Here is a 23130-nt window from a genome sequence, read left to right as displayed (position 1 = left end):
TAAGTGTAAAGCCACTCATCCACCTAATCATTCTCATCTCGGCAACACTTAACTTATTATTATGCTTCTCTTTTAAAGGCCAACATTCAGCGCCATAGAGCATTGCAGGTCTCACCACCATCTTATAAAATTTTCCTTTCAGTCTTAGCGGTACTTTTCTATCACACAAAAAGCCCGAAGCATTCCTCCATTTCAACCAACCAACTTGAATTCTACTATTAACATCCCCATCTATATTACCGTCACTTTGAACAACATACCCTAGATATCTAAATCGTTCACACCTTTTAATAATTTGATCACCCAAAGTTTCACTTCTGTCATTAAAACTAGTACTACTAAAATTACATTCTATGTATTCAATTTTAGTTTTACTCAAATTTAGACTCCAATGTAGACCTCCATAATTCAAGTTTTTCTTAGGTTTTTTCTCTAGTCTTATCCACGAGAAGGATATCATCAGGAAAAAGCATACACCAAGGTATATCCTCCTGTAAATGTCCAGTAAGACCACCCATAACTAAAGCAAAAAGATATTGGCTAAAAGCTGATCCCTGATGTAATCCAACAGAAATAGAAAAATAGTCAATCCTCCTTCAGTTCGAGCACAAGTAATAGCTCTAGCATACATATCTTTAATGATTTGAATATAAGTCATATCAACACATTTCTTCTCAAAAACTCTTCAAAGGATATCTCTTGGAACCTTATCGTAAGCTTTTTCTGAATCAATAAAAATCAAATCTAGATCCTCCTTATTATCTCTGAACTTCTCCATCAAACCTCTCAATAAATGTATAGCTTCATGGTAGACTTGCCCGACATAAATCCAAATTGATTATGAGAGATCTTTGCAATACGTCGTAACTTATGTTCAATTACCCTCTTCCATAATTTTAAAGCATGACATATCAACTTAATTCCTCTATAATTAGCATAGTGCATCCCCTTTATTCTTAGATGGGGACCAAACTACTCTTCCTTCACTCCTGAGACATCTTTTAAGTTTTTAAAATAATATAAAGAGTAGTAAACCAAGAAATTTTGAAATCTCCTAAGTTTCACTTTAATGAGTATATAATCAGGTCCACAGACTTTCCAAGATTGGTTTTCTTTAAAACATCCTCAACTTCTTTTTTACTAATGTAACATAAAAATAATAAATTATTATTATTACTATTATAATATTATTAACATCATTAAGGTTGATCGTATTTTCAGAAATTTCATTAAAAGGTTTATCAAAATAGCTCACCCACCTATGTTGAATATCTTTTTCTAAGAAAAACACTTTTTAATTTTCATCTTTAATACACTTTACTTGAGTTAAATCTTTACTTTTCTTATCTTTTTGTTTGGCTAGTGTATACATATATTTTTCACCGTCCTTAGTATCTAATATATTATAAGAATCCCTAAAAATAGAATTCTTAGTGTCACATATTGTTATTTTAGACTCTCTACAGGTCGTTTGATATTTTTCTCAATTATCTAAACTTTTATATCTAAACCAATTTTTATACCATAACTTCTTATATTTTATCTTTTGTTGCAAATTACTATTCCACCATCAACTATTTTTATTCATAAACTATTTTTATTTAAAGAAATTTTTAATTTTGATTCTTCAAGTCCATTTTTTGCTACTTGTTTAATAGTGTTTGTTATTTTATCTCGCATATCATTTGATTCATCATGAACATCCCAAATATTGAAATCTTGAATTCTACTCATAAAAATAATTATTTGTGTCTTTTAGGTTCTCACATCTAATTCTACGATGATGAGACTTAGTATTTTTTTATTTTACACCTCTTCATATTAAAATCTATAACTAATAATCGATGTTGGGTACTTAAATCTTCACTTGAAATGCCCTTACAATATTTACAATCTCGACGATCTTTTCTTCTCATAAGAAAATAATCAATTTGTGTTTTATTAAATTCATTCTTATAAGTAATAAGATGTTCATCTTTTTTCTTTAATAAAGTATTAGTAATAATAAACTCATACGCTAAAGCAAAATCTAAAATGACGCTATCTTCTTTATTAGTCACTCCAAAGCCGTAGCCACCATGAATATTTCTGAAATCTTCAACCACTCTACCGACATGTCCATTTAAATCTCCTCCAATAAAAATTTTTTCTTCAAGAGGTATCATTTGTATTAAGTCTTCTAAGTCATTCAAGAATTTATCTTTAGACCCTATATCTGAACCTACTTGAGGAGCATAATCACTTATAATATTAAAAATCTTAGTATCAATAATAATCTTAGAGGCTATAATTCTATCTCCAACTCTATTAATTTTTACAACATTATCTTTCAAACTCTTATCTATAATAACACTTACACCATTTCTAGTGTTACCCTTACCAGAATACAAAAGTTTAAAACCTAAATTATCAATCTCCTTAAACTTTTATCCAACCCATTTAGTTTCTTGAATAATAAGATATTATTCTTTTTATGAATCTAATATCAACTAATTCTATTAAACCATTGAGAGTACCTATATTCCAAGATCATATCCGAATATTAGTTTCATTAGTTTTATAGATTAACTTCTTTACCCGCATCCATCCGTAAACCCGGACGCTGGTATAGCGACACTTTTCACTGTATTCATGTCATACAATGTGTCGCTTCCAGAGGATGCCCTAGCACTTACACAATGATCAAAAGGATTCATGTTATAATGTTTTTCGACAAGTTCTACGCTCTCTGTCGACTACCTAACGCAACCCTCAACTTTTCACATCCTATATGTATATATATATATATATTGAAGATGACAAAGATGGAAATTGTATAAAAATTTGGGTAAGACAAAATTCACACACGAAACAAATGGCATGAACAACACAATGAAGTTTCATAAATCCAACCTCAAATGGTAGGGATAAAGCTAACGATGATTATTTTTCATCGTCACTACTATGATTTCATGTCAGCAGATATATAAAGGCCAAATTATAGGTTTTTACCAAAAACTCTAAGTATGTGATGAAATCATGAATGAATATTTAAATTTCAAATTAAACGGGTGTCAAAAAGATTAAAGCGCTCCTTTATCTTTGAGAACCTTACCTTCCTTTTCATTGCACAAAACTTACAATCTGATGCAGATGGTGGTAGAACCTGATTAACAATAAGTCTCTTCACTGGTACACTCTCTTTCTTTAAGGATGCAGAAAGTCTAGATGACTCACTAATTGCCATAACCTAAAGGAATATGGGAGTAAAAATTATATGAAGCAAAAATAGAGATTTTCAATTATAACAATTCAAAAGAATTCTTCGTGCTCAAATCAAATTAATCATTCTTAGGATAGAAGTATTACTGAAAAAAAAAATAACTCCATTGTTTAAATTCCAAAATAATGAAGAAAAAGGATTCATGTAGCCGACCCCACATAGTGGAATAATGGCTTTGTTGTTGTTGTTGCTGCTTAAATTCCAAAATAATCTTACATTATTCGTTTGTGGCAAATTATGTCAGGAGTGCCATATTTCTCCAATTTAATTTATTGACTATACAAAAATGATCCAAAAATAGTCACTCATGTAAAAATTAGGAAAAAAAAATTGATCCCAATTTAGTTCCTCAACTATAGAAAATTGACCCAAACTCCTAAGGGTTAAATTGGAATCTTTTTTTTTTATTTGGTTTTTCATAAAAAGGAAGAAAAAAAAGTGGGGTGGAATGTAAAAGATAGTAGTATACCGTTGGAATAGTCACAATAACAAATTCAGTGGAATCTGTATCACGAAAAAGCTCTCGTACTTTGATCATTCTCTCCCTTAATTGCTCCAGTTTATCAGACTATACAACAGAAAATAAAACTTGATAACTTTTTGGAAATTATATTTTAATTTTTAAATGAGTCACTTACAGCATCTTGGCGTGGTTCTTCCTGTCCAAAGACGGATTTAATGGCTGATGTAGCCGCAGTTATCTTCTTTTTTAGCTGAAGCAGGCAAGAATTTTGATGAGCCATTAAAAAATATGCAACAAGATAAATTGGTCTATGTTCAGTAAATTCTGATTCTGCAAAACAAAAAAAAATGGTGGATATTCATAAAATGAAATACCAAGTCAAAACTTTGTTGTTCAAATATGACTAAAAAAATACAAATAAAATTATCATTGGATTCTCCATGCACTCAAAAATAATGAATGACCAAGTTTGTGCTAACAAAGAATGTGCATTTGATATTCATGGCAGTCCAGTATCACTTGCGCCACATATAACATAATATGGAGTATTTTGGAGAATATAAGGGCTTCTTTGTGATCAATTTTATTATTATTATTATTATTATTTTGCTTTTATTTTTAAAACATGTTTCTTTAGTGTATTTTTTGCTTTTAAAAATAAATTATTTTGTTTTTAAAAGCACTCAAAACATAAAAAAAAATTGTTTCAAGTATTTTTTAAAACAACTAAACATGTTATATTATATCAAACATGTTTTATTTTAACTCAAAACATAAAAAATAAAATAAAAATAAAAATAAATTAAAATAAATCAAGTGATCATAAAGAGCCGCTAAGTATCCAAAAATAGCATTCATACTGCTCACAAAAACCGTTGAGATCATCAGGACCGACCACAAGAAGCATTACGTTTGGTTACTTCGGACAAGTTAGAATTACAGAGCTTCAAACGAGCCACGCCAACGACTAAATTGAAAGCAAAATACACATTAAACCATGATTTAAAAATTAGGCCGAACTGACGCTTCAAACGTGAAGCAGTTCAATCCAAGTATAGAAGTATTTCTGCATAGAATCAAGATTGAACATCAGAACTAGAGTTGAACTGGTCTGGTTTTTAAAGAACAAGTTGGTTCAAATATTATCAAATTTTAGCATTTTAATTTTGATGGGATGGCCAAAAATAATATATTTAAATTAAGAAAATAGAAAATATCATGTCTTAAAATTTTTATTTAGAATCTTGTTCAAAACATTCAAAAGTATTGTCCTAAATTAAAATATTATTTGTTGAATTGATAAAATCGATATTAATTTATCATTATTCTATTATTTAAATTATATTTAAATCATTTTAATATTTATTACATCACCAGGTTCAACCCCACTTGAATCATCGAATCTTGAAACTTGTATTCTTCCAGTTTAATAATTGGACCGGTTTTATATTTTTATTTTATTTTATTGTTTTGTTTATGTTTTTAATTGACATAAAAATTTTTGGATATATTATAATATTTTAGTTATTGTTAAAAAAAACTCAAAATAACTTTTAGATATTTTGAGTGTTTTTAAGAATAAATTAATTTATTTTTTAAAACAAAAAATAAAAACATGCAAAAGATGCATGTAAAAATCATAATTTTAAAATAAAATAAAAAATAAAAACAATAACAACAAAGCCTTCATTCCATTACGTGGAGTCGCCTACAAGAATCCTTTTTGAATCATTTTTCTCTATTGTGTCCTATTTAGTGTCATATTTTCATTTATTTATAAAAATTAAGATCATTTTTTATACAATAAGCCCAAAGTATTCCTTGGTATACTTGTCTTTCTTAACATAAGTTGAATCTAAAACATCTACTCTCCTAATCGGATCATCAAATGGTCGACGTTTAATGTGACCAAACCATCTAAGACGACTCTAATTTTGTTCGTCACTGGAGCTACGCCAACCCTATCACGAATATATTCATTTCTCATTTTGTCTCTAAGTGTAAAGCCACTCATCCACCTAATCATTCTCTCCTTGGCAACACTTAACTTAGTATAATGCTTCTCTGTTAAAGGCCAGCATTCAGTGTCATAGAGAATTGCAGGTCTCACTACCATCTTATAAATTTTACTTTCAGTCTAAGCAGAACATTTCTATCACACAAAAGACCCCGAGCATTCCTCCACTTCAACAAACCAACTAGAATTCTACCATTAACATCCCTATCTATATCACCATGGCTTTAAACAAGAGACCCGATATTTCTAAATCGCTCACACTTTTTAATAAATTGATCACCCAAAATTACACTTTTGTCATTAGAGCTACTACTACTAAAATTACATTCCATGTATTCATTTTTAGTTCTACTCAAATGAAGGACTTTAGACTCCAATGTAGACCTCCATAATTCAAGTTTTCCTTGGGCTTTTTCTCTCATCTTATCCACGAGAAAGATATCATCAACAAAAAGCATACATCAAGGTACATCCTCCTGTAAATGTCCAGTAAGACCATTGTTGACCTCAATTTTGGATGAGGTTTAGTTTTTTCCTCTTTAGTAGCCTGGGGTCTAGCCATAGAACTTTCCTGTTGACTATTCCTAGAGAACTAGAAAAGAAACCCTCACCTTTAGAAATTCTAAACTCCTCTTTGCTTAATTTGAAGTTCCACATACTGGTCATAACCTCTAGCACTTAGTAGGTGGGGTCAATATAGAGGAACTCAGGATGAGTTCTTATAGGACTGCTTGACTTTAGGACTGATCCTGGGTGTTGGTCTGGAGCTGTTTCACTCATTTGCACTTACTGTTCGCTCACTTGCACTTAGTGCCACTCATTTTCACTCCCGTTCACTCACAACCCTGAACCCAAAACTTGTTGATTTTCATTCCTTGATCCTTTGGGATACTCAGGTAGATGGTCTCCTAGAACCTCTAGCCCTAAGTCGGGGTTTAGCTAGCAACAGTACATAGAGGACCCAAATTGAGATTCTATTGGTCCGTGGCTCAAATCAGGATGGTTGGCACCTCAATTTCACCAATTACCTAACTCAGTCTTTTGTCTCTGAAACCAATTTGGACTCTTTAATTGACCTCAATTTGCCCTAATTTGAATCTTAAACTCTTCATAATAATCCTACACATCAAATTGAACCTTCAATTGGCCATGGTCAAGCCTCAATTTCACTCAATGTCAACCCACATTCAAAATCCCAAAATTTGCCCCAAATTGGCTATCCCCAAATTCCACCAAATTGAATGGCCTAACCCCAAAATTGACATCCAATTGATGTTGAGAACCCTTCATGACATTCCCTTAGACCATTTTGAATCATCAGTTTGGACCTAACACAACTGTAGCCTAACCCAAACCAAGTTTAACCCAACACCCCGAGATTGGCTAAGTAAAAATCCACTAAATCGACCCTCCCAACCAACTCAAAATCACTCCAAATCTTTTCTAAACGTCTCATGACAACCATCTACATCATCCTGATCATTTGAGCCCGAACCAAAATCTTGACGGGAATCAAATTTGATGCATTTTTGACCCGATCGGCGACGAGATTGCCCAGACGACCCCAGATGACGAAACGGACTGCGCCGACGCGTCTGGAACGTTGATTTTGCCTAAGAGAGATGTTCATTACACAACGATGACATGTTCGGGAGAAGATGCACAAAATATAACTTATAATAATAATAATAATAATAATAATAATAATAATATTTCTATTATTATTATTGTAATATATAACCTTGTTTTTCCTTTTCTTCCTCTCTCCATAAAATCCCTAGGTTCGCTCACGGCTTCTCCCCCTCTCCTGTTCGCACACCCGAACAAACCCCTCTCTCTCCCTCATCTCCTTCGCGATCCTGTTCGCACACCCGACCGAACCCCTCTCTCTCCCTCATCTCCTTCGAGACACGGTAGGCGCCCATCCCTTATCCCTTAGTGTGATCTCCTGCCCCTCTGCTACTTCTCGAGCCGCCCGCATGGGGAGCGTCCTGCTCCGCTCGGCTCTTCGAGCCGCATGCGAGGGGGAGATCTCTCCCCGTCTCCTTTCCCCCTTGCCTATAAGAAGCCCCATTTGGGGAGGTTTTCGGTTAGCCGAAATTACTGGAGAAGAGGGAGGTGTTGTCGGATTGCTTCTAGAGTTTATCTTGCTCTTCTTATGTGCTCTATGTCAAGAGATAACCTCTTCCTTTTTTTTTCTCTTCATTAGCCATTTGACGTGATATTTTCCCTCATGTTGCAGTTCTTCCTGATGCCTTTTATTTGGATGATTGAGAATAAAAAAAAATGAATGAAGTCTTTTAATCTTAAGTTGATGGGTTTATAGTTGCATGCTAGGTGTTTGTTGAAATGATGCAAAGAAATCTAGTTCACCATATTTGCATCAAAGTTAGTGGTGAGACCTTTGAATCCTTCCTTTATGCACCTTATGCAAATCCTCGTGTTTTAAAAAAAAATCTGGAACTTGGGTGGTTGATTTGTGAACATCTGGAATCACCTAGGAGGGTCTTGTATCCTAGAGGGCCTTGTAGCGTTTCCTACTGTGGCTTTTCTTTATTTTGGAGCATGTGTAAGTGATGATATTTATGGTTGAGCGATGCTAAAACTTTTGCTTTGAAGCTTAGCTTTATTTCTCTGCCCCCTGTTATTCTCATGTTCAAACTGCATATAGGAGGTTACATTTATTTATCTCCTCTGTTGATGCTAGAAAATATATATATGCATGTTTTGGGGGTTCGATTCGGCTCCCCGTGGTTGCCTTTCTTTGCTTAAGTTGCATGATATACATTGGTGAAATGCCTTGTAGCTTGCTGATTCGGTTTTATACTTGCATGCTATTCACTATTTAGAGCTTTATGGCTTGACGATTTGGTTCAAAGAAACTTTCGTTACATGCTATATTTCATTTGGAAGCTATAGAGTTTATAGAAATCAGAAACTTCAACGCTTTTGTTTATTGAAAATTTGGAATTAAAAATTCGGAAACGGATTTGTGAAAATGTGAAACTTCGGAGTTTTGGTTTTTCTTCGCTCTGATGGTTTAAAATTGAGGCTTTTAGAAATTTTATTTTGGGTGGCCTATATGTGAAAATCTGAAACTTTGGGTGGCTTATTTGTGAAAATCTGAAGTTGTGGGGCGTTTTTTTTGCAAAATCTGAAATTCATGGGTTGTTTATTTGCAAAATCTGAAGTCTTTGAATGGCTTATTTGTAAAATCTGAAATGCATGATAAATGGAAGTTTGGAAGCTTTAGTTGTGCTCTTCGATGATATTTGCTTATTTGGAACAAATGCTAGAAATGAAGTGTTGAAGCTCTTTATTAGTGATATTATTGTTCAATTAAATAATGGAATTCATTTATACTTATTTATTTTCCTATTACATGTTCTTATTCGAAGCATGTGCTTGGTGCAAGAAATTTTTGAGGCTTAAGGCTTTACAGGATCTGAGTTCTATAGCTCTGTTTTGGACCCTGTTGTGGCTGCGGTTTTAGCCTTGTTGTGGCTCGATTTTGGTCTTGTGGTGGTTGCGGTTTTAGCCTTGTTGTGGCACGATTTTGGACCTTGTTGTGGCTCAGTTTTGGACCTTGTTGTGGCCCGGTTTTGGCCTTTTGGTGGCTGCGGTTTTAGCCTTTCTAGGCTCGGTTTTGGCTTGATGATGGGCTCGGTTTTGGGACCTTATAATGGCTTCAGTTTTGCTTGAGGAAGGGCTTGGTTTGGCCTGAGATCAGGGTCGGTTTCACCTGGAATTTGGCTTGGTTCAGTTCTTTTTCTGGGTTGGGTTTTACTTGGAATATTGTTCTATATTTGGCCCCCTCTGTTAAACTCGTTTTGGTTAAAATGCGGCTATGTTTTTGCCCTTTCGTTGGGCTCGGCTTTAGCCCCCCTTGGCTGCCCCTATTCGAATATATGTGGAGATCTATTCCAAACCAAATAATTTAAATTTTTGGTTTGGGATTTGATTTTGGCTCCTTATAGTTGTTGCCCCTACCCGTGAGTTTGAGATGTGAGCTGCCCTTGTGGTCTTTTTTTTGTGCTACATTGGCCGTGAGCATTACGTTGTAGTAGCTGCCCTTGTGGTCTCCTTCTTGCTACCTGGCCGTGGGCCTTACGTTGTAGTAGCTGCCCTTGTGGTCTTCTTCTTGTTGCCTTGGCCGTGAGTCTCACCTTGTGATTTCTCTATGAGATAAGTTAGGTTGGTGGCTGTCCCTCTCTGTTGCCCGGCATGATTTTTGGAAGTTTAGAAGGTTGTCGTCCCCTAGATTATTTCCTTTGTTTGATTTGTGAAATATGAAAGACTCTTACAACTTCATTTTGAGGAAGAATAAGGTTGATATGAGTCAGATTCATGAAAGATTTGAAAAATTCATAAGATTGTCGTTTGGGAAGGACTTGGAGGCTTGACATTAAAATTTGGATAACATAAATGCCACATTCGAGTTCAGGCTTGGGTATGTGAACATGCAGGCAATGGAGGAGTTGTTTGTACAATTATCATATTGATGTGGGCCCGTTTTGACTTGTTTGAAACAAGATTTGGAAGGGACACCCTTCTTGGGTTGATATATTTATAAAATTTGAGAAAATGATATCCTTCTTGGATTGATTCAAGGACCTTAGGCTCTCCGTTTCAGATCTTTTCGTTATAAGTTTTGAGGGTTGATTCACCATTCGTCTTTCTGATCTTTTGGGTGGATCAGTTCCTTCTCTCTCTCACCCCTATTTTTATTCTTTTTTTCCTTGATTCTCGGTTTAGGTTTTTGGTGTTTATGTCTGATACATAAGTGTGTATATATAGTCTTTCACTATATATGAAACCATCAAGCAAAGTTGCAAGTAGGTTGATTTTGTTTTGGGGCTTAGGGCGATGATGACAAAGACACGCCGGTGGTAGAGCGGAATGATATTTCATCTTAAAACATCAGGACCCAACCCAGAGACCCGATGAACCGTAGAATGATGATATCATTCACCGACACTAGACTAGCGGGGGACCCGTACCTTCTTAGGTTGTTGGCGGTCCTACGCCCGACGGCGTGATCGACTCGTGGACAACTAACTATATTATTCAAAACTGATAAGAAACATATTTGATAAGAACAAAAACAATAAAAAAAATATTTTCACTGCAAAATTGATACAACTTTCTTTCGTATGTCTGAAATCCATGTGCGTGCTAAAATATAAATTTTAAATATATTGTAGCTTGGTTGTCCACTTGTCGATTACCAATATCGGACTAAGGAATACCCTCCTAAGTTAGGTTTAGTAGGACAACCTTCTAGTTGAGTGGCGGGCTTTATACATCCGGGTGACCGATAGTAGCCTTCGACGTCCCTCGAGTAAAAATATATAGTATCCGAGTCTAGCCCCGACCGAGTACTTGCGATTTTCTTTCTCCGGATTTTTCGTGTGATTTTAATAGAACTTTTGGTAAAGCACTCGTGGTCTTTTTTCCGGGATTTTCCCGTGTTTTCGTTAACTTTCTTTAAGTCGTCATTTGTTGTTTTATTGTTTTTGCTTCGAGATTTCCTTCGTAAGTCATTTGCCAATTTTCTCGAGTTTTCTTTCGTCATGGGTCATTTGCCGCTCTTTCTTGAGTTTTCCTGGTGACAGTTCTTTTGTTGATACAATGCATGCTAACTTTTTTTTTATTTCTGTCATTATATTTGTACCTGCTATTGTTTCCCTTACACACTATACCTTAGAATAGGAGGCCAGTAGTTTGTTTCATAGGAGGTACCTGGAAGCAGATCGTTGACATCGTTGCCTCAACAATTGAATGTACACTTAAAACTAACATCGAACTCGAAGGTGATACGAAGAAGAGCTTGGAGCTAGCATTATGGGCAGCCGACCATCTTCAACAACATAACATGTCTACATCAGCTAAACCAGTCATTAGAAGTAAACAACAAGTCATAGGGTTTCGAGTTTGTTTGCCTAGTGCAACATAAATCCTTAACTTATCTTTAGGTATGTGTATGGCTCTGCCGTACAATCTAAGCACTAACTTGTTTTAGGATTCCGAAATTGTCGTTCGTCACGATCTAAACCCTCCCATCTTCCAGGTTATTTGTGTGATCGTTTCACACAAATGTAAGCCCTAAATTAATAAAATTAACAGGATAAAACATTAAAAAAATTTCTCCCTAAACTTCCCCTAAATTGAAACCAAGCCATAGGATAGCTTGGGAAGTCACCGAGGTTCTCCTCTGGATCGATGACACCCCCTAGTTCTTCCTCCTTTGGACTCTACAACAAAAAAATGCTCCAAATTTAAGTCATTCCTCTTTCACACATCTTTATCCAATTTCGTTGAAAAGTCCTATCATTTTAACTTCTTTGAAGATAATTTTTCATGATTTTTTTCGAGAGTTTTTTTAGGTGACTTCGGTTATCTAAGATACAATTAACTATAGGGGTTTGCCCTTATAGGAAATTTTTCCGAACCCAGCTTAATATAAATCTTATTTAATTCTTCGTATTAAATAAGAGAATTTGTCGGCAAATAAAATGGTTTCGCAGACCAAACAAATGTCATATGATTCTTAGTTTATTTGATCGAGTCTCACCCTCAAGTCTTGTGTTTATCTTTCAGGATAAATACAGGATTTGAGGTATAGTGTTCTTTCATTTAAACTATGGAAGATATGAGATCAGTTTGATTTCATATTTTTTCTAAACTATATAAATATGTAAATTAAACGACTTTCCGAAGCGGGCGACGGAATTTTGATTCTGGCAACCGACAACTTCCAACGGGCAACTCCTACAACCGAAAATAATGCCGACAATATAACTAAGGCAAAAAGATATGGGCTTAAAGTTGATCCTTGATGCAATCCAATTGAAATAAGAAAATATTTGGTCAATCCTCCTTCTATTCGAACATAAGTAACAGTTCTATACATAACTTTATATGACTTGAATATAAGTCATATCAACACCTTTCTTCTCAAGAACTCTCCAAAGGATATCTTTTGGAACATTATCGTAAGCTTTTTCTAAATCAATAAAAATCAAATATAAATCCTCCTTATTAGCTCTGAACTTCTTCATCAAATCTCTCAATACATGTATAGCTTTCATAGTAGACCTGTCTGACATAAATCCAAATTGATTAAGAAAAATCATTGTAATACATCTTAACCTATGTTCAAATACCCTCCCTTAATTTTAAAGTACGACACATCAACTTAATTCCTCTATAATTTGCACGCTCTTGTGCATACCCTTTATTCTTAAAAATGGGGACCAAAATACTCTTCCTCCATTCCTCAGACATCTTTTTAGTTTTTGAAATAATATTAAAGAGTTTAGTCCTAAATATTTTCACACTTCAATTGGGATATCATCAGGTACTACAGACTTTCCACCCTTTGTTTTCTTTAAAGCCTTCTCAACTTCTTTTTCACTAATGCAAAGGTAAAAATGAAATGTTTTATTATTATTAACGACATTAAGATCATTAAGGTCGATCGTATTTCAAAAGTTTCATTAAAAATTTTATCAAAATAACTCACCGCCTATGTTGAATATCTTTCTCTAAGAAAAGAACTTTTTGATTTTCATCTTTAGTACACTTTACTTGAGTTAAATCTTTATTTTTCTTTTCTCTTTATTTGGCTAGTTTATACATATATTTTTCACTCTCCTTAGTATCTAATATATTATAAAGATCATTAAAAACAAAATTTTTAGCGTCACATATTGTTCTTTTAGACTTCCTGCTAACCGTTTGATATTTTTCTCAGTTCTCTAAACTTTTACATTCAAATCAATTTTTATAACATAACTTCTTATATTTTATTTTTTCTTGCACATTATTATTTCACCACCAATTATTTTTATTTATAGAAACATTTTATTTTGATTTTCTAAGTACATCTTTTGCTACTTTTTTAATAGTGTTTGTTACTTTAGCTCACATAGCATTTGCTTCTTCATGAACATCCCAAATTTTGAAATCTTGAATTTTACTCAAAAAAATAATTTTATTTATGACTTTTAGGTTTCCCTATCTAATTCTACTACTAATAATCGATATTGAGCACTTAAATCCTCACTTGAAATAACCATACAATCTCGAAGATCTCTTCTTCTCATAAGAAAATAATCATTTAAATTTTTATAAGATTCATTCTTATAAGTAATAAGATGTTCATCTCTTTTCTTGAATAAAGTATTAGTAATAACAAAATTATACGCTAAAGCAAAATTTAAAATTGTTCTACCTTCTTCATTAGTCGCTCCAAAACTGTAGCCACCATGAATATTTCTAAAAGCTTCTACCACTCTACTGATATGCTACTGATATGTCCATTTAAACCACCTCCAACAAAAATTCTTTCTTCAAGAAGTATCATTTGTATTATGTCTTCTAAGTCAATAAAGCCTTAATAAATAAAAACAAAAAGAATTCAATAAGCCCTTAATAAATAATAAATAAAAACAAAAAACAAAAAACAAAAATGATCTCAAACAAGCCCTTACTAAATAAAAAACTCAATAAGGTCGCGAGATGCATTAGGCCTTACCTTGCACAAAGAATAAAATTATGGTAGTGGCCACACTACTGAACCCAAAAGCAAAGTATTTGCCACATCATCAAAGAACCAAGGGAAGCAACCACACAAGGTTATTTTTTTGGATATTCTATGGGAGGCAGACCAAGGAGGCCACCTAAGGGACATTAAAAGATTATTTACCTGTTTTCTAGTAAAACTATTGATAAAGAGATCATTATCAAGTTTGTTTGTTTCAAAAGTTATTGTTGTTAGTTGGATGAGAACCATATTTTAAAAAAAAAAATCAACATGAGAGATAATCATAGCATTTGTCTTTGGATATCTTTTTTGTAAATATAATCTACAAATACGGGAATACACTTTTTTACTTTAAGAGAAATAAATGGCAATCTCCCTCTCCCTCTCAATTAAAAAACATGATTGTGAAAGAGTAAAAAAATAGAAAAAAAAGGAGAATTCATGTTTGTAATTTCTAAAGAAAGGAAATAAGAGGAAAGGCAAGTCAACAACAACAACAACAAAATTTTATCCCACTAAGTGGGGTCAGTTGCATGAATCATTTTTCTCCAATGTGGCGTATTGTGTGTCATATTTTCATTTAATTCTAATAAATTAAAATAATTTTTTATACAACATGCCCAAGTCTTCTTAGGTCAACCTCTACCTTTTTTTTTACAAAAATTGAATCTAAAACATCTACTTTACTAACTAGATCATTAGATGGTTGGCGTTTAATGTGACCACACAATCTACAACTCTATCTAATCTTGTCTGCCACAAGAGCCACACCAACGTCTTCACGGATATATTTGTTTTGCACTCTAAGCATAAAACTACTCATCCACATAAGCATTTTCATCTCAACAACACTTAGTTTTATGTTTCTTTCTTATAAGCCAGCATTCTACTCGATAAAGTATTACAGTTCTCACCACACTCTTATAAAATTTTCCTTTAAGTCTAAGCAATACTTTTTTATCACACATAACGTCCCCATTTATATCACCATTACTTTGAACAATAGACCCGAGATATCTAAAACATTCACTCATTTAATGATCTGATCACTCATTGTTGCAACTTCGCCACTAGATTTACTGGTAATAAAATTAAATTCAATGAATTCAAGTTTAGATCTATTCAAACTAAAGCCTTTAGACTCTAAAGTTGATCTCCATAATTCAATTTTTTTCTTGAATTCTTTCTCTTGTTTTATTGACAAGAAGGACATCATCAGCGAAAAACATACACAATGGTTCATCCTCCTGTAAATGTCCAATAAGAACATTCATAGCTAAAGCAAATAGATATGGGCTTAAGGTCAATCCCTGATACAATCCAACTGAAATAGATCCTGCTCGACCACAAATAACAACTCTCGTATTCATAATTTTAATGACAAAAGTCGAACCCAAACAAATGCTATTATCAAGCAGCTAGAGAATTGTTATTTCTAATTTAAATTTCACAAGAAAATTTCCTTAATAGGGTGAGCCATAAAAAAAAAACAAGATTGAGATAATAAAGGGCATTTAAGAGGTGCTTATATGTTTTGCTACTCCAAAAAGATGTCCATAGCAAATCACATTATTTATTACATGATACCTTACATAATAGAAAAATCAATGCAGTCAAATAATGATTAATGTTGATAAACAAGATAAAATCTGACTCATCATAGACATCAACTTTTGAAACAAATATTTAGAGAAAATATACCTTCAAAATCTTGCCAATGGATGCATCTAAAAAATCTGGCAAAGACAAAAGTCGAAGAGTATGGCCCTAGAAATTAAAATAAAAAATTTCTTAAAAAATAATTTATTTAAATTGTGCAATGAAAATTGAACACCATGCTTACCGTGGGAGCGGTATCAAAAACTATGCGGCTAAACATGCCATATTCTTGTGATTCAAGAAATTGCATGACCTAGAAGAGAGATTTCCATTAGGAAACTATAGAAACCACAAAGGAATATAACCATTGAGAGCAATTAAAAATAACCACTAATTTGTTTCAAAATTTCACACCTTTGAAATTGCAATAGCTTCATCTAATCCCGGGGGAGGTGTGTCAAGTAGCTCTCCTAGCTTTAGCTCTCCAAGCTTTTGATAAAAGGATGAAAAAGTAAAATGAATAAGTACTTTAGAAAAGAGTCAGTTAAACAAATTGTATTAAGAAAGTCAATTTCTTAGATTACTCTTACAAATTGTATCAAATCAGTATAAAGTCTCAGTTTCTTAGATTACTCTTACAAATTGTATCAAATCAGTATAAAGTCTTACTGCAAGATCATTTATCAAGGATGTTAAGAACTGTGGAGCAAAAAAAACTTTAGACTATGGCCTAAGGAAGGGGCCTAATCAACTAATATTTTTCATCAATCCAATGTGAAACTTTACCCAATACTCTCACACATCTCAACAATCACTCTCAAGTGAGCTCTGCACATCGATCAGTACTCTGCCCATAAAATGAAATATATTCAAAATCATCAAATATCCTGCACCAAGAGCTCATTCAACCACATATAGCTACTATGGAAGAATCTTGCTCAATGACATTGGATGCCAAAAACGCATTAAAGGCCCATGGCAGACACAAACTGCATGAACAGCTTAATCCAAGCTGTTCATGAACTTTGATATCACCTATTAGAGAGTGTGGAACAAAAAGCAACCCACGTTGATATTGATAGCACCGATGCTTAAACCCATTTTCAACCTAAAAACTTAAATCCATCAGTGAGGACCAAACAATTGATGTTTTTGCTCAAATATATTTTTTTACTTTTCCGATGGATGACTAAACACAGTACTCTCACATGCCTTAACAAAATACTCTTATTAAAAATCAAAGTTCCATCATATATAACGCAAATTCAGCAGAAGATTAAATAAAGAACATCAATGACCTCAAAATTGTCATAATTGGAGCCTTCGATACACTCTCTGAAACATGTACACTTTAACCATCAATTAATGCTAAACCATGCAAAATTCGTACTGTTAGTTGAGGAGATGAACTCGAGAGTTATAAGGCTAAGACTTTACACCATTTAATGGATTTGTAGCAGGTCTAGCCACAGAAAATTGATGGGTCTATGGATAATGCTCATCAAGAAAACTGTTTAAAGGAACATCCACCATTTTATGTAAAAGCACCCCAGAAATATGACACATTTTACAGATTAATACATAGAAATATGACAATATTTTATAGAAAACTATGAACATGAAGATGGTTTCCGGGTTTTACCTGTTCTGCAAGTATACCAAGACCCATACTATCCATAAAGTCTTTGACTCCTGTACCTCCAGTTTTTTGACTAGCACTACGGAATTCCTCCCTAGCTTTATCAGGATTTATCTGCAAAAAAAAGGACATTTTTATTGAACAACGCCACAAAGGAAATGAAAATAAACACCAAATCATCACTATTTGAACTAGCACATAGTTGGCCCTATAAACAGACTGACAGTTTCTGTAAGGTAACTTGCACATTTAATAAGAGGTGTGGGCAGCAAAGTACCTTACCTCAAGTGCAAACAATGGTGAATCAACTCCACTAACAGGTACCAACGTTCCACCAGTCAAGTCCTAGAAAAAATACGTATCAAATAAAATGTAGCTTTTGTCAACGGTAAAATGATCCCCGACTCTTTGCAGGGGAGCCATTTTAGTTCCAAAGTTGATAAAAGTGTCAATTTTGTCATCAAAATCTCTTTTAATATAGGTTTAGATAGTCCCCAATGTGGACTATTTTGGTCCACATTAGAACAGTCTTGGGACAAATTTAGCATTTCTATAAACTCTGAGCTAAAATGGCATAAGAAACTATTTGGCACTTCACTAATTGAGTAAAATATCCGGCCATTTTAAGCTAATGAGATATCTTTAGCAAAAATTAACAATGAACCTGTGCAAATGAATCACTCAAAGAATGTGCAGGGTCAGTTGAGACTACAAGCGTAGGATGGCCATTATTCGCAAACTTAACAGCTAGCGAAGCTGCACAACTAGTCTTCCCAACGCCACCTTTTCCTCCAAGCATGTAATACTTTCTCTTAGCACTCGCAAGCATCTCATCAAAATCTGCCACTGATCCCGCAGGGGTAGCTACTGACCTCACTGCAAAGATCCTAAAAGTGAGCGTGGGGCACGGTGAAATCAAAGCTTAAAGCAAAACTGACTCAAAAGCATGTTATATTTGAAATTAATAGCAAATGAGATCAATTTCACACATTATTTGATTAGTTCCTCGGTTGCAGAAAATCTTCCTAGATTGATACTTGCCGAACAAATTGCTTCATCGCTCCCTTGACCACATGAATATAAGCATGATCAAGTAGTGGAGCACTTGTCTCCTCGCCGCCATCAAATCCCGCCCCCATAAAAACCCTAATAACTTAAAACAATGAAAGAAAGATCATCGACTTGACCGCATGACTGTGGGAGATGGGGGGTCTGGGACGCGGGCCGACAATAGAAACCGCGGTGTGCCGCCGCGAGTGAGAGGCGGCACGCGAGGCGCGGCGTTGGAGACATCAGCATCGCCAGTTTCAGCGAAGGGCGGCGACTGACCGTACCGCTACAACGATCGGTTCGTGCGTTGGTTGTGATCTTAATCCGACACAGTGAAAAAATTTGAGTAGGACTGTGAGGGTTATATTAATATTATACTCACGTCATATTTCTGGTAATTTTCATATAATTTTTATGTAATCTAGATACGTAAAATATAAGCATAAAATTTATTTATAAGTTCAGCTAAGTTACAGGTATGTTATATAAAATTTACATGGGGGTTATAAGGAATATAACGCAAGTATAATGCCGATATAACGCTCATATAACATACATTATGTACGCAGCGCTGCATACATCTTACGTACGCAACTTTTTTTCCCAGAAACTGCAATCTAGAGTTTAAGAGGGCAGGTAGTTTAACCCGAGTTCAACCCATTTTTTATTTACTAATTCAATTTAACCCGTATAACCTGTTTAACATAAGATATATAGCTATTTGGGTCAAAGTCCGTTCAATTTTGAGTTAATTTTAAGTTAATTTCAAGCCCGTTTCAGATTATTAAGCTAATTGGGGGTTTGCGGGTTAACTCCAACATGATTATAAAAATTAAATGAGTTAAAATTCCTAATAATTAAGCTAAAAAATTATTTAGATCAACTCGAATCTAAATTGTTTAGTCAGAATCATTTTATAGTGAACCTGTCGGATTAATTTCTAGCACCCCTAACTAAGGTGTTTATGGAATGGTTGATATCTCTCATCTATTTTGATAAATACTTCCCTAAGATTTTAATAGAAGATTTACATATATACCACTTAATTTTTATGTATTTACATATCTAACATTTATAGCTCAATCTATATAGATATATATCACTTTTTCTATACGTGAAAAACAGTATTTTACTTTGTTTTTAACTTAAAATGATTATATTTTTTAAATTGATAAAATAAAAAATTTTAGTGATAAAAATATAAAAAGTAAATTCATGAATGCCCCTGTTTTAATAGGATTTTTACATGGCGTATCGAACCATTTGGGCCTTCACATATATACCACCAAGTTCTCATCTATTTATAGATCTAACACATATATTTTAATTTTTACATTTATATCATTCAAATATTTCATAACACATAAAAAATATCACAATTTTATCTTTTAAGAAGTGAAATACATAATGTCTTAGGGTGTGTTTAGAGCAGCTGCACTTTATCGAAAAATAATTTTGAAGCTTCTGAAGAATAATCAAATGTTCAAAAAACTGCGGTGATTATTACAATTTTTTTTTTTTTTGAAAAAATCGGACTGTAGCTACAAAGCTGCCACCGCACCTTGTTAGGGCCGGTGGAAAAATGCAGACTTTAGTGGCGGCTTTTTATAAAAGCTGTCAAAACGAACTTTACTGAAACAGACAAAAGCGCACTGGTTTCGCACCGTCACTGCGCCGCTGCCCCAAACAGACCCTAAGTACTTAGTGCCAATCTTTCTGCTTTAACTACCACTTCTATTATACTAAGGCAAAAATATTGCAACTTAAATGTCATAATCTATCTTCAATGACTAAGACAATTTATAAATCTAAGAACAAAAATAAAACTTTTTAATCATACACTATGCCAAGTGGGAACTAAGACTTGTTTTGCACTCCTTCATGATAGCAAACATAAAGATGAAAAACATTGAACTACCACTTGTTGAAGTTTATGGAATATATTTCATTTCCACTTTTAAAATTACTTTCAAGCAATGAGTTAAACGAAATCTATCACCAAAGCTTGTGAATAATCTTTCATTTTGAATCTCTTCAAGAATTTATTGATATAGGTCTTCTTAGGTTGGGTTAAAAGGCCTTGAAATTTATCACTCTGTATTTTAATGTCAATGACATAAGAGACATCACCCATATCTTTCATATCAAATTTTTAGAGAAAAGATATTCTTACTCGATTGATAAAATGTATTCATTAGTTGTAAGTAAATTATCATCCACATCGAGGGTTAAGAAATAAAATTTTCTCTCACTAACATTCTGTTCATATATACATTGATTTATGACATTCTTTAGGAATCCAAATGAAGAGAATACATCATGAAATTTTAGAAACTATTGATGAGAGACTTGTTTTAATCCATAAAAAAAATTATTAAGTTTTTTCCATTTAATATTTGTTATCTCTGCAAGAGAATCCTTCTAATTATATCCTATAATCCTCCTCCTCAAGATCTATATTAAGAAATTCAGTTTTCACATTCATTTGTTGCAACTTTAAATCAAAATATGCAACAAGTATCACAATAGTTTTGAAAGGATTCTTCTTAGATACATGAGAAAATGACTCCTTGTAAGCAATTCCTTCTCGGATCTATATTAAGAAATTCAGTTTTCACATTCATTTGCTGCAACTTTAAATCAAAATATGCAACAAGTATCACGATAGTTTTGAAAGGATTCTTTTTAGATACATGAGCAAATGACTCCTTGTAAGTAATTCCTTCTCGATAAATGAATCTTTTAGCAACAAGTTTTGCTTTATAATTTTATATGTTGCCTAATGAGTCTCTCTTTATATTATTGAACCATTTGGAACCTATGAATTTTGCACTATTAGGCAACTCAATAAGATCCTAGACTTTGTTATGTGCCATAGACTTTATATAATTTTCTATGACATCCAATCATAATTAAAGGTCCTTGTAATTCATGGCTTGCAAAAATATTTCAGATTCATTTTCTGGTCCAATATTATATATAGTTTGACGCTTGAAGATATATAATGTAATCACTTGGAAATGATGATCTTCTTTCTCTAATAGATCTTTTTAATATTGTAACAGCCTCCTCTTGAGGAGTTGGCTGTTCAACTTCATCGAATATCTTATGAACAATTGGAACTACAAGCTAATTATCATCAGCTTGTGGAGTCTCAAGTTTTATTTCTCTAACAACCATTTAATCCTTAGGAGTGTTATGCACAACAATCAACATGTCACTTAAAATGGGAGGTTGAGCACCTATTATTCTTTTTGCAGAAACTAAGCTCTATTGATAAATCACTCTCAAAAAAATGTTCATTGTCAAGAAAATTTGTATTTTTTATTTCAACAATCTAAGTATTGAACTATTCAACATATCTAATGAAATACCCACTAATAGTCATCAGATTCAGCTTCTTTTTTATGAATTACAAATTCTCACTTCACATGGACATCCTCGTACACATACATGTCGCAAATTTGATTTCTAATTTGTTTATAATTAAAAAGATGTTATAAAATAGTCTAAGTTGGAACCTTATTTAATATGTAGACTCTCATTTTAAGAGCTTTAGTCTATAATAAATAAGATAATTTAGAGCTATTAATCATGCACCTCACTCTGTCCATTAATGTTATATTCCTTATTTCAACCACATTATTCTGATTAGGCGAGCTAGGTAAACTATTTCAGATAATATATATCTATATATGTATATATTTTGAATAAATTTTCCAAATGGATCATCTACTTATTCTTTTTTAATGTATATCTCAAAATGCTATTGACCACTCTCTAATCTCACAATCTTTATTTGCTTTCCACATTATTTCTCTATTTATGTCTTCAAAATCTTAGAGAAATCTACTACTTCATTTTTATTATGAAGCAAGTAGATGAGGAGCATGCATTCTAAGTTATTATCAATACCACAAAAACAAAAACAACAACAACAACAACAACAACAACAAGTCTTTATCCCATTATGTGGGGTCGGCTACATGAATCATTTTTCTCCATTTGCGTCCTATTGAGTGTCATATTTTTATTTAATTCTAATAGATTAAGATCATTTTTGTTACAATATGTCCAAGTTAACATAAGTCAAATCTAAAACATCTTCTTTTCTAATAGAATCATCAAATGGTCGGCGTTTAATGTAACCAAACAATCTAAGACGTCACTCTCTAATCTTATCCGCCATTGGAGCTACACTAACCCTATGAGAGAGAATGTTGAACCCTGCTTCTAAGGAGAATGCACAAAGGTTGTTTAGGGAATTCCTCTAAGACTCTTTGGGTCATTCGAGCAACACAGTCTATCATACTTTGAAAGTGTTTGAAAGAAGCATTCTTAGTAATAACTTAATTTTTTTTTTTTTTGCAAAAACTTATCCCCAAGAAGGATCCTAGCTTCATTCTTAATTGGTCTTTGGCCTTTCTACACTCACCCTCATCTTTAAGGGTATTTGATCTAATACTGTTAGCCAAGCCTAAGAAATTATAACAATGAAAGGAGAGAAAAAACGTATCAATTATCCTGCATTGTGTAACAACAATATATATAT

At 33.3% G+C, this 23130-nt stretch overlaps 1 protein-coding gene across 2 annotated transcripts in view; it reads right to left on the bottom strand.

Annotated features, from left to right (window-relative positions):
- The window catches only part of LOC110031453 (ATPase GET3), a 20350-nt gene extending 1950 nt beyond the window's left edge, over positions 1 to 18400 (bottom strand). The window contains exons 1-9 of one of the 2 annotated variants that reach the window (XM_020734654.1): positions 18193 to 18400; positions 17811 to 17873; positions 17532 to 17642; positions 16304 to 16378; positions 16134 to 16202; positions 15992 to 16057; positions 3901 to 3975; positions 3732 to 3830; positions 3095 to 3229 (exon numbers count right to left, since the gene is read on the bottom strand). In XM_020734654.1, coding sequence (XP_020590313.1) covers positions 3095 to 3229; positions 3732 to 3830; positions 3901 to 3975; positions 15992 to 16057; positions 16134 to 16202; positions 16304 to 16378; positions 17532 to 17642; positions 17811 to 17873; positions 18193 to 18357 — 858 coding nt within the window. In that variant the 5' untranslated portion in view covers positions 18358 to 18400. The remainder of the gene's footprint in view (positions 1 to 3094; positions 3230 to 3731; positions 3831 to 3900; positions 3976 to 15991; positions 16058 to 16133; positions 16203 to 16303; positions 16379 to 17531; positions 17643 to 17810; positions 17874 to 18192) is intronic. The other variant, XM_020734655.1, reaches the window with a different exon arrangement.
- Between the last annotated feature and the right edge of the window lie 4730 nt (positions 18401 to 23130).

Source organism: Phalaenopsis equestris, unplaced genomic scaffold, assembly GCF_001263595.1.
Source record: "Phalaenopsis equestris unplaced genomic scaffold, ASM126359v1 Scaffold000820, whole genome shotgun sequence".
Taxonomy (NCBI): Eukaryota; Viridiplantae; Streptophyta; class Magnoliopsida; order Asparagales; family Orchidaceae; genus Phalaenopsis; species Phalaenopsis equestris.
The sequence above is the reverse complement of the archived record's forward strand: the minus strand, read 5'-3'. Positions and strand labels throughout refer to the sequence as shown.